This window comes from Pinus tabuliformis, chromosome 2_1, assembly GCF_031772625.1.
Source record: "Pinus tabuliformis cultivar Carrire ecotype Pingquan chromosome 2_1, CPIR1, whole genome shotgun sequence".
Classification (NCBI taxonomy): Eukaryota; Viridiplantae; Streptophyta; class Pinopsida; order Pinales; family Pinaceae; genus Pinus; species Pinus tabuliformis.
The window spans coordinates 739,080,659-739,092,757 of record NC_142299.1 but is presented as its reverse complement, the minus strand read 5'-3'; the positions used below and the strand labels follow the sequence as shown (position 1 = coordinate 739,092,757).

General features: G+C 35.5%; 1 protein-coding gene across 1 annotated transcript; it reads right to left on the bottom strand.

Moving 5' to 3' along the window:
* Window positions 1-375: 375 nt before the first annotated feature.
* LOC149202705 (cytochrome P450 750A1-like) lies at window positions 376-6,748 on the bottom strand. Its single transcript, XM_089403222.1, has 2 exons — window positions 5,578-6,748; window positions 376-1,441 (listed from the first exon to the last, which is right to left on the bottom strand). The coding sequence occupies exons 1-2, from the start codon at window positions 6,619-6,621 to the stop codon at window positions 812-814; spliced, it is 1,674 nt and encodes a 557-aa protein (XP_089259348.1). The 5' UTR covers window positions 6,622-6,748; the 3' UTR covers window positions 376-811.
* Window positions 6,749-12,099: the final 5,351 nt, after the last annotated feature.

The window sequence follows — 12,099 nt, the reverse complement described above, 5'->3', positions numbered from 1 at the left end:
TTTTAAACAAAAGATAGTTTAATATATTATGCAAAATACAAATATAACACTCCATATCAATATTAACATGTAATTTTACCAAAAATTCCTTTTATCCTTAGAATTGCCATCAATAAATCCATTCTTGCATATATGGTAGTATTTCACCATGTCAACAATAATTGCTTCATTAACATTATATAAATATTTACCATTACTGCAATTTGATTTTTATTAGTATCTTCAATGAGAAACTGGTCCAATTTAATAATTGGAAATTATCTTATTTATATACAAATAGAAATATACATACATTCATTCTTATTCTTGAATTGTTACATCCACCACATGGTTTCTTAAGGAGTAGTCTAAGGAGGCCAGGAATTGCCCAGACAGTTAAAAGTGGCCCAAATCCGAGCAAAAAAATTTCAAAAAATCTTGTAGAAACAGTGTTTGAATCGTGTTTTTGATGGTGGAAATGGATTCAACACCATCAAAAACGTCAAGGACACCTAAAATTTTGAAGTTTAACAACTATAACTCGGATTTACAAAAATCCTTGGCGGATTTTCTCTAAATATGACCGGAATTTCCATAACTTTCCGAGCAATTCCTGTGTCTAGTTATTTTTTAACTCTCATTGTGTAAAAGTAAAATATTTACCATTAGTACAATTTTATTTATATCAGTATCTTTAATGAAACATAGTGCAATTTAATAATTGGAAAATATCTTTTTCACATACATAGACTCATTCTTAGTCTTAAATTGGTACATCCACCCATGCTATGCAAACTCAAACCCTACAAATATCTATATTATCGAAAACAGACTAGGCACAATAAAAATTAGGGAGCCTCAAACTTGGAAAACAAAAGAGCGGTACCTGTCTTGGCATGGAAGCTCCACATGCTTCCTTCATATCCAGCTGGGACGGATCACCTTCAACTCTCCAGTCAAAAATGTGCAACAGCTGAGCCAATGTAAGCTCAACAATAGGAATAGCCATCGCATAGCCTGGGCATCCTCTCCTTCCAGCCCCGAAGGGAAGCATCTTGAAATCTGATTGGCCTGTAAAATCTATATATTCTTCCTCCATGAACCTCTCAGGCTTGAATTCTGAAGCATCTGCCCCCCACACATTGGGATCCCTTCCTATAGCCCACAAATTCACCATTAGTAGTGTCTTTTTAGGTATATAGTATCCGGCTACAGTGACAGCTCCTACAGATTCGCGGGGAAGCGTCAGTGGCCCCGCTGGGTATAATCGTAGCGTCTCTTTCACTACACATTGGAGGTATTTCATGCTTGCCAGATCTGACTCATTTACTTTGCGATGTTTGCCAACTACCGATTCGATTTCTTCCTGCAATCTCTTCATTGCATGGGGATGTCTGAGCAGCTCACTCATTGCCCATTCTATTGTGGTAAATGTCCCTGCTGCTCCACCGCCGAATATGTCCTGTCAGAATACAATATAAGAATTGTTCTTTTCTTATGAAAGTGTGACAAAATGTAAGATGGGCTGAAGTTCAAGAACTAGTACAGAAACCTCTTAACCTGGTTTTTAACATTAACCAAAAAAAAGAGAGATATGCAACCCTCTCTGTTTAAAATGAATATGCAGTAAGATGGATGTATGCTGTTTGTTGAGCTGTGGTGTGGTGGAGTGGTATATTAGTGTGATCTTATCTTTTTTGGTCCAAATTCTTTCCTAATAGAGGGTGTTTATGGCATCTCCTTAAGGGAGCTTATGCCATCACTTAGTAGTCCTAAGAGTGACATGTTGGAGGGGTAACTCTGATTCTGAACACTGTCAAGATTATAGATTATGATAGATGTATGTTGTTTGCTCAGCTGTGGTGCAGCAGTAAATCAATATTAAGTTTACCTTCTTTGGCAAATTGGCCCAAATTCTATTCCTAATAGATGGTGCATATGACATCCAATTAGGACTAGAAGTCCTACGAATGACATGTCTGAGGGGTTAACTCTAGGTCCAAGCCCTCCCAAGTTAATGGATTAAAAGATAGATGTATGGTGAGCGGTGAGCGGTGTTGCAGCGATACATCAGTGTAAGATTATCTTCCTTGGCCAAATTCTATCATAACAGATGGTGCTGATGGCATCTACTTAGGAGTCCAAAGAGTGACATGTCTTATTAATTTAACTCTGCCTCCAAACCCTGCCAAGATTATGGATGAAAAAATATATCGTCTTCTGTTTGCTGAGCTGTGGTGGAGTGGTAAATCAGTGTAAGTTTCTGGTGCTTGCGGAATTTGCTTAGGAGCGATTATTGTATCTACTTAGGACTCCTAGGAGTGACAAGTAGGGGTTAACTGTGGCTCCAAGCCCTTCCAAAAATTATGGATTCTAATATAGAGGTATTCTGCTTACTGAGCTGTTGTGCAGCGGTAAACCAGTAAGTGTACCTTCTTTGCCCCAATTTCTATTCCTACAGATGGTGCTTAAGTGACATCTATTTAGGAGTCCTCAGAATGACATGTTGGACGGATTTAACTTCGGCTTCAAACCCTGCCAAGATTATGGATTAAAAGATAGATGTGTGTTGTTTGATGAACTGTGGTGCAGCGGTGAGTGTAAGTTTACCTTCTTTGACCCAAACTCTACTCCTAACAGTTGGTGCTTATGGCATCTACTTAGAGGGTGTTTATGGCATCTAATCTGGAGTCCTAAGAATGACATGTTGGTAGGGTTAGCTCTGTGTCCAAACACTGCCAAGATTATGAATTAAAAGAGAGATTTACGCTGTTTGCTGAGCTGTGGTACAATGACAAATCAATTTAAGTTTACCTTCTTTGGCCCAAATACTATTCCTAATAGATATGGCAGCTATTTAGTGATCTCTACCAAAATTATGGATTAAAAGATAGATATACGTTGTTTACTGAGCTGTGTGCAGTCGTAAATCAGTGTAAGTTAACCTTCTTTGGCTCAAATTCTATTCATGATAGATGGTGCTTGTGGCATTTGCTTAGGGGTTCCTGCCAAGATAATGGATTAAAAGATAGATGCACACTGTTTCTTGAGCTGTGTTGCAGTGGTAAACCAGTGTATGTTTACTTTCTTTGGCTCAAATTCTATTCCTAATAGATGGTGCTTATGACATCTAATTGGGGTGTTTACTGCATCTACTTGGGTGTCTTTCCCGGGATCATGGATTTAAAGATAGACGTATGCTGTTTGCTGAGCTCTGGTGCAACGGTAGATCGGTGTCAGTTTACTTTTTTTCTTTTTGCCCAAATCTTATTTCCGGGGATCATGGATTTAAAGATAGACCTATGCTGTTTGCTGAGCTCTGGTGCAGTGGTAGATCGGTGTAAGTTTACCTTTTTTGGCCCAAATCATATTCCTAACAGATGGTTCTTAAGATAGGTTTACGACATCTACTTAAAAATCATAGGAGTGACATGTCTGAGGGTTAACTTTGGCTTCAAACCCTGTCAAGATTATGGATTAAAAGATAGTTGTACACTGTTTGCTAAGCCCTAGTACAACGTTAAATCAGTGTAAGTTTACATTCTTTGACCCAAATTCTATTCCTAACAGATGGTGCTTATGGAATCTATTTGGGAGTCAGACTTACATGTCCACAGGGTTATGGCAGTTAGAAGTCCTAAGAGTAACATGGCACTTAGAAGTCCTAAGAGTAACATATTCAATGGGTTAATGTTGTCTCGAAATCTTACATAGAGGTATTTACATGGTTGAAACAATTTCAAGATGCACATATGTTTGGCCTATCTAATTAATAATGGGCTTTTTCCTTGTCTCGAAATCGAAATTTGTAACATAGAGGTATTTACATAGTTGAAACAATTTCAAGATGCACATATGTTTGGCCTATCTAACTAATATTGGTTTTTTTTTTTTAAGAAAAGCACTTGAAATTATGGTTACAAATCATGTTAAGATTATGAATTAAAAAATAGCTGTACACTGTTTTGCTGCTTTCTGGTGCAGCAATAAATTAGTGTAAGTTTAACTTTTTGACGTATTGTTAATCGATGGTGGTTATGTATCTATTTATGAATTTTCATATTCACATGTCCAAAGATTCACTAGGTGCTTACAACATTTATCTTTTTCTTTTTTTTCTTTTATCATAGTGAATCCATAACTTATTGGAATACTCTGGGTGAGGTCCAAGATCAAACTTGTCTGCTGCCATTATAACATCAAGAGTATATCCAACAGCCCATAAGTCAGATATACCATGAATTTATGACTTAGCAAGAGTTGAGACTCCATGAAGATGGGGGAGCCTACTCCTTGAACCTTGTCACAATGAGCTAAAAATGTGTCTCTGGGATTTGAAACCAGGTGAAAAAGATAACACTATTTCTGATTCCTACACTGAAATATTTATGTTATGGAAACAATTTTAACGCAAACATATATTTGGTCTATTGAAATTAATATCGGTTTTTTTAAAGGAAGTATGTGAGGGAAAAACAATTCCAAGATGCACATATAAGTATGTAACTTACTATTGGGCAATAAAAACAAAAAAAGGCAGGCTTCTGAAGAGGCTATTGGGTATTGTGGAAAACTAATTATAATTGAAAAAATACCAATTTTTAAGGTCACGGCCAAGCCAGACACCAAATTGGTATATGAGTCCCTCTTATTTGTGGGACAAGGGGGCCAAGCCATACACCAAATTGGTGTATGATACCCCCTTATTTGTGGGACAAGAGACCCATAAAGGATGTGAGGAAAAACAATTCCAAGATGCGCATATAAGTATGTAACTTACTATTGGGCAATTAAAAACAAAAAAACGCAGGCTTTTGAAGAGGGTATTGGGTATTGTGGAAAACTAATTATAATTGAAAAATAATTTGTATTATCCAATTTTTAAGGTCACGGCCAAGCCAGACACCAAATTGGTGTATGAGACCCTCTTATTTGTGGGAGAAGGGGGCCAAGCCAGTGACCAAATTGGTGTATGATACCCCCTTATTTGTGGGACAAGAGAGCCAGACACCAAATTGGTGTATGAGACCCTCTTATTTGTGGGACAAGGGGGCCAAGCCAGAGACCAAATTGGTGTATGATACCCCTTATTTGTGGGACAAGAGAGCCACCTCTACACAGTGATTTGACTACTAAGTCTACGCAGGCATACATACTCTACCTCTCCAGGCATACATACTCTACCTCTCTGGTTTTGAACATGTGACCTCTTAGAGAGAAACACATGATCTTAACCATTAAAACCACGCAAACTATATGCCTTATACAATATAAACTATATACAAAGATGATATATTTCTTCAGCATCACACGAAGAGCAATTGAAACAAACATAGAACAATCTCCAAAGCACGATTATCTAGATTGACACGGATCAGAGACAGATCATAGTTCCACCTTAATCATGGTTCAGTTCACATTCTCACCATGCCCCCATAGAAATTTGGGATTTCCAAACCAACCCAAAATCACAGAAAAACCTGAACTGTAATCCGAACCATCAAATTTGTTTCCAAACTCTGATAAGCTGTAATCGGGAAAGTGCATCTTGTCCCTCAGTGCTCTCAATTAATAATATAGTATACTATAGAGACATACCAGAACAAGTGCCTTGATTTTTTCCCGTGTGATTTTAATCTCGCTTTTATCGGCCTCTGCCATATTGAGGAGCACATCGACCAAGTCTTTAACAGGTTTTGCCTCTGCATCCGCCTGATCATTCAAGATCGCCCTGCGACGCTCAATGTGGCCGTCTATTAATTTCTCAGCGAATGCATCGAATCTTTCGCCGGCCTTCTTCATGCGCCCTTTGATACCTTGCAGATCAAGCCAATCCAAGTAAGGAATGAAGTCCCCAATGTTAAAACCTCCTAACGTAGTTGAGATCTCTGATACCAGATCCTTAAACCCTTCGCTATTGTCCCCCAAATCGTTCTCAGAAAATTTTCTTCCCGCCAGTATTCGCCAAACTATATTGTTGGCGAGGGCAGAGCTCGCATTGCTCATATTCACGGCTCTTGTCCCTCTCTCACTCTCCTCCCAAATAGAACTGATCATCGCAGAAACCTCTTCCTCTCGCACGTCCTTGAAGGACTTGATTCTTTTCGCACTCAGCAATTCCAGAGCGCATATTTTTCTCATTTGGCTCCAGTGATCCCCACAGGGAGCCATGGCAATGCCTTTGTAATTGTAACCGAGGTATTTTCCCGCCGCCATTAGAGGCCGGCCTGTGAATATCGAATCGTGGGTTTTGAGAAACTGTTTGGCCATTTCAGATGAAGAGACAACAACGGTAGGGACAGAGCCCAAGCGCAAGAACATAATGGGACCATATTTCTGAGCAAGGTCTCCAAGAGTACGGTGAGCAGGAAGTTTCAATTGATGGAGATTGCCGATGATTGGCAATGGATAGGGTCCTGGAGGCAATATGCAGCTGTTCCACTTTCTCTTGTGCGATATCCAGAAGAAGACAAATGTGAGAGTCAAAAATCCAATGGCCACTACAGTGAATGTTCCAGGCACAGTTTGAAGTAAATTGTGAAAATCCATGTTGAACCAGTGATTATGTCCCTGCTCGGATATCCAAGCTATTAGTTTGCACATACAGCTCGCTATTCCTTTGCTTAGCTCATCAATCGCCATTTGCTTCCACTGGAGAGAATAAGATTTGAAAATTTCTTTGTAACTTTTCAACCACAACTACAGAAAGCAACTCAGATTCTTGCGTTTGTGAAAATATTGTCGTTTAGCGCTTTGCTGTTGTAGGCAGTGGTAGCCCATGTAAGTTCACGGAGGCGAATTGGGTGGTTAGGAAATATTGTCGTTTAGCGCTTTGCTGTTGTAGGCAGTGGTAGCCCATGTAAGTTCACGGAGGCGAATTGGGTGGTTAGGGTCCCTACCTCCATTGGATAATGAACAAGATCACTGTACATTCAATTAAACACAGGGAAAGAAAATTTGAGCTCATATTGGAAGAGAACAATGCTAGTTTAGTCTGATCCAGCATAGTATTTAATGTTGGTATTACTCGAATATAGATCATTGCATGAAATATATTTTAAAGTGTATTCGAAATTGTAGAAAAAATATCTGGGAAAAATAGCACATTTATTCCTATGAAGTTTTTCTGGTAACATTGGTAGAATATTTTGGGTTAGGAGTATGTCTTAAACTGTTTTTTAGTTATAAGAGTTTTTTAAATATTAAGAAATAGAAATAGGTTAATTGTCCAGTACTCAGAGCATCTGGGAGGAGTGAAAGTCTACCCATTACTGACCACAATAGATAATTTCAGGTGATTTTCTTTGAATAACAATGATCATTCCAATAACATTTGCTAATAATAACCCATGACTATTGATTTGACAATTAAATTACTATAATTTTTCCACTGGCTTAAAATAATAATAAAATATTTAAAATTTTCTCTCTCTCAGTGGTAGCAGCATTAAATAAACTTATACTGTGAGGTACAGACCGATCCATTAAATATATTACTACTGAGAGGTATATATTGATCGCCATTTTAATAATTTCAAATTTAATGTATACATCTATGTCATGACAATATTGAATGCATTACTGCGCGGTACATATCAATCACCCATTATTTTTAAGTTTAGAAGAGATTCAAGCTTTCCAATACCCCATTCACTACACCCTAGAATTCTGTGGTCATTTTATTTGCTGTTTATTATATGTTATTGTGCATTGCTCTGCCTCTGAACAATGTTTGTGAGCGTTTTCATAGATTATGACTGTCTGTGGTGCTTTCGTATTAATTGGAAATCTGGACCTGGTTACTGAGATGCAAGAATTAACTGACGAATGTTGTCTGATTAAAGCATCTTATATAAAACATATCGTTAATACAAGCATTTAAATTAAAAGGCTATTTGTTTGAGACCATAACCGAAAAAATTGCGTTGTTAAGAGCCTCTCCTAAAGACTGCAAGTAATTTGATTTCAATGCTACTCGAGCAAAATTTGGAGTGTCCACTGCAAGTTATTTGATTTCAATGCTACTCGAGCAAAATTTGGAAATCCCATTTGTCAAGCCCAATAGTACTCATCGTATCTTGGTCACTGTCTTGGTCGCTGTTTTAGACAGCGTTACAGCTGGCTTGGCCAGTATTTGGATAATATGGAGATGATTTTTTTAAGAAAGAAGGATATTTAGGTGGAGGAATTGTCGGGATGGTCAAAAGTGGTCGGAATCATAGTAAAAAAATTCTTGTAGTAGTGTTTAAATCATGTTTTTTGTCATGGAAATAGATTCAACACCTAAATTTATAAAAATTTCTATTGAATTTTATCAAAATCTTGCCAAAATTTCCATAATTTTCAGAGACGTAATTTCCATAATTTTCAATGCTAAAAAAATCTATTTAGACTACGGCTTTTTTAACATCCTTGCAGTGCTCAGCCAATGCTTGTATTATATGGGAATGTTTTGGACAACCTTGCAGCGGGCCAGGCTAATGTTTATATATATAGAATAGCCACACCCACACCAAGTTGTGCCTGGCTAATGTTTATGCTATACAGTAGCTCCACCCACAGTTAATGTTTATGTTATACAGCAGTTTCACTCACAGTTAATGTTTATGTTATACAGCAGCTCCACCCGCTATTACTTATCTGGGAATATTTTGGAAGACTTTAAAATATTTACCATCCAAATAAGGATGACCCACCTATTTCTACCTTTTATATTTAAATACAATATTTATCCCACCCATTTCTACCTTTTATATTTAGATACAATATTTATTTTCTAACGGTCAAACAATATAACTTTAAATAATACTTTAGGTAATCATGAAGATCAGATTCACTTTGCTTATATTTAGTTGATGATATGCAGGGTTGAAATAACCACCCTTTTTTTATTAAGTATATTAGTTTTACCATGGTTTGAGAAATTTACATTATTTTAATAATTTATTAGTTTTAAGTATATTAGTTTTATGATAGTTTGAGAAATTTACATTATTTTAATAATTTATTAGTTTTAAGTATATTAGTTTTAGTTTTACGCTACATTACTTTAATAATTTCTCTGATTTAGGAATTTTTTTTCCAAATCACTTTTTAACTATTAAGTAAAAGTTCTCCATGAATGCAACGCATAAATATTTTTTAAAAGGGGGTGGCTAGTTCCCTGAAGAACAACAATATTACATAAACGCTGCACAACAGCATCACAATAGCGGATCAAAACTGGGCGGGGAGGGAGTAAGCCGTCAGCCCACCGCTGAACCATGCACTCATGTGCATGCAATGCATAAATATATTTGTTAAAAGGAATTAAAAGTAGAAAAAGAGTTAATTGATTTTATTCTTTAATGTAAAAGATATTAAGCCACTAGATTGTGTAAAGACATGATATTAAGTCACTAGATTGTGTAAAGATATAAAAAACAAGTAGTGAAAATTATAAGTTATACATGACAAAATTTCCAACATGAGCGTTCACCATGTAAAAGGTTATATTTAATTAGAATTTAAAAAGGTAATATTTAATTAGTATTTAAAGATATTAACCTTCTAGTTTAATAATATTTTTTATTTATTATTATTATTTTGAAAAAATAAAATTCAATTTTTTTATTAATTATTTATTTTATATTTTAATTTTAAAATTTAAAATTTAAAATTTATTTAATTATATTAAATTTCTTAATATATATTGAAAAAAAAGGTCCACCTATATATAAAACCAATTTCGATCAGAGACGTAAGATAGTGAGCATTTTTTTAAATTTTATTCTAATATATTTTTATTTATTTATAATAATTTAATTCCATGTTATAAAAATTTTATTTAAACGAAAAATTATTAAATTACTATTTTTAAAAACTTAGAATAAAGTTCAAAATGTTAAGTTTTATTGATTTCATTTTTTAATTGATCAAAATAATTTTAATAATACGCAAATTTTCTAAAGTGAACTTCATTTTTAAACCCTGGAAAAACAAATTATAAATATTTGATTACAGCTTTTATATATTATTTTTAAATTTTGTTTTTATAATTATTTAAAAAATAGTTCTCACTGCAATGTAATGTAATATTGTTATATATATATAACGGTAGTTTGATCAAACTGTTTTTTTATCTTGAAAATTATGGAAATTTTGGTCATATTTTGATAAAATTTAGCAGGAATTTTTCTAAATCTAAGTTATAGTTTTCAAACTTTCAATATTTTAGGTGACTTAGAGGTTTTTGATGGTGCTGAACCTGTTTCCACCATATTCAAACACTACTACTGGAAGATTTTTTGAATTTTTTTTACCCAGATTCCAACCACTTTTGACTGTCCAGACAATTCTTCCGCCTCCATAAACACGACTTGATATATATATATATATATAGTAAAGAGACGTGATTTTGGCGTAATATTTGCACATTACATGCCATTTACAACTTGAATGGCACGACAATGGTTAATTGTGTTTGCCAAACAAATTCCCAACTTCTTTTGCGAGTAATTGTGAGAGCTTGACAATTATTGCATCGCAACGTGTTTATACCATGAGAATGGATGTCTCGCCATTTTTTATAACCAATCTAATTTCATCTATGAAACCAATGAAAATCGTCATCGTGAAATAAATTACATCTTAGAACCAAGTTAGACGATGATATGTGTAATCAAACGCTGAGCCTACAACACTAGTGATACTCTCTTTATATTCGTTGCCTTCCATGGTTTGACTCATCAATAGTGTTTCCCTTCCCCAACAGGTTAGCGTTTATTGTTGACCACCCTTCTAGTTTTGAATCTCTACTCAATGGAACTCTTGTCGATGCCCAAACTATGAGGTAAATTATCTTTCTTTGGGTTCTTCACCATCGAAATGGGCAAAAGAGACCTTTATTTTTTCATGTGGTACATTGTATTATTAATTTGGTATTAGCTAAGTCCAACAACATTTATTTGTTATTTAAAGGAATTAAGGTTTAGTTATGGGTTCAAGGTTTAGCTATGGGTTTTTTACTATGGCTTTTTTTACATTCTAACTAGATGTAAATTTCACTAGGAAAACCATGAAAACGCCGATAGGATTTTGATAAAATCCAACAATTTTTTTTGAAAATCTAGGTTACAATTGTCAAATTTCAAGATTTTGGGTGCCTCAAGGGTTTTTGATGGTGTTGAATCTATTTCCACTATCAAAAGCAGGATTCAAGCACTCCCACAGTCATATTTTTTATGGTTGGATTCTAACGATATTTTGTCGTCCAAGAAAATTTGATGCCTCAATAGACAACCATTTTTTTCTTCTGACAAACTATACTAATTTGGTAACTATTTTTGGGTTCTTCACTATCGAAATTGGCAAAAAAGACCTACCATAGCATGAGATTTAAACCCTTCTGGACAAAAAGACAACATGCAATACCCACCATTTGAAGTACATGGCGTACAGTTTTGTTCACGGTGTTGGACCCACCAACATTCGGGGAATATCCCCGATATGAAGTCCCATCTAGACTTCACACCGTTTGGAGTAGGAGTGCCAACAGTGGGTGGTAATGTTATTCTTTCACTGCGAAAACGCGTAGAGTGAAGTATGGTAACTTTGTGTGAGAGCAAGTGTGTGACCTTGCGAAAGTCAAGTGCAAGACATGAAGGTTCCAACATACAAACGGAAAAGTAAGTGCACCCTTTGGAAGCCTGCACTAGTACGCATCTTGAAAGGAACACACGAGCGTAATGGCATCACAAGCTAAGATGCAAAATAGTCCATAAGTTAAATTGATGAATTAATACAACAACATGCAAACGAAATAGTTCATAATCATAAGCGTAAGTTAAATAACATACATTGCAAATACAACAAGAATAGTCCTACTATATTGACAACATATGCATGAAAGCGTTCTAACACTGATTTTATTGTAAGTGAAAGTTCCATTCATACATACACCATTGGCCCCAATAGTGGAACATTAAAGTCAAGAACACATGCTCCTCTAAAGAAGTATATTCACTATACATTACAAAGAAGCCAAGGCTCTTCACAATACTCTCAAGCTCCTTCTAAGCCTACGCCTAGCCAAAAGCTTGGCTCCCAAAATCCTTTTACATGAGTTATAAGGTTCTATTT

Coding starts and splice junctions, on each gene's coding strand:
- LOC149202705 (XM_089403222.1), bottom strand. CDS start 6,621: ATGGCGATTGATGAGCTAAGCAAAGGAATAGCGAGCTGTATGTGCAAA. Junction 1,442..5,577: donor AAATCAAGGCACTTGTTCTG/GTATGTCTCTAT, acceptor GTATTCTGACAG/GACATATTCGGCGGTGGAGC.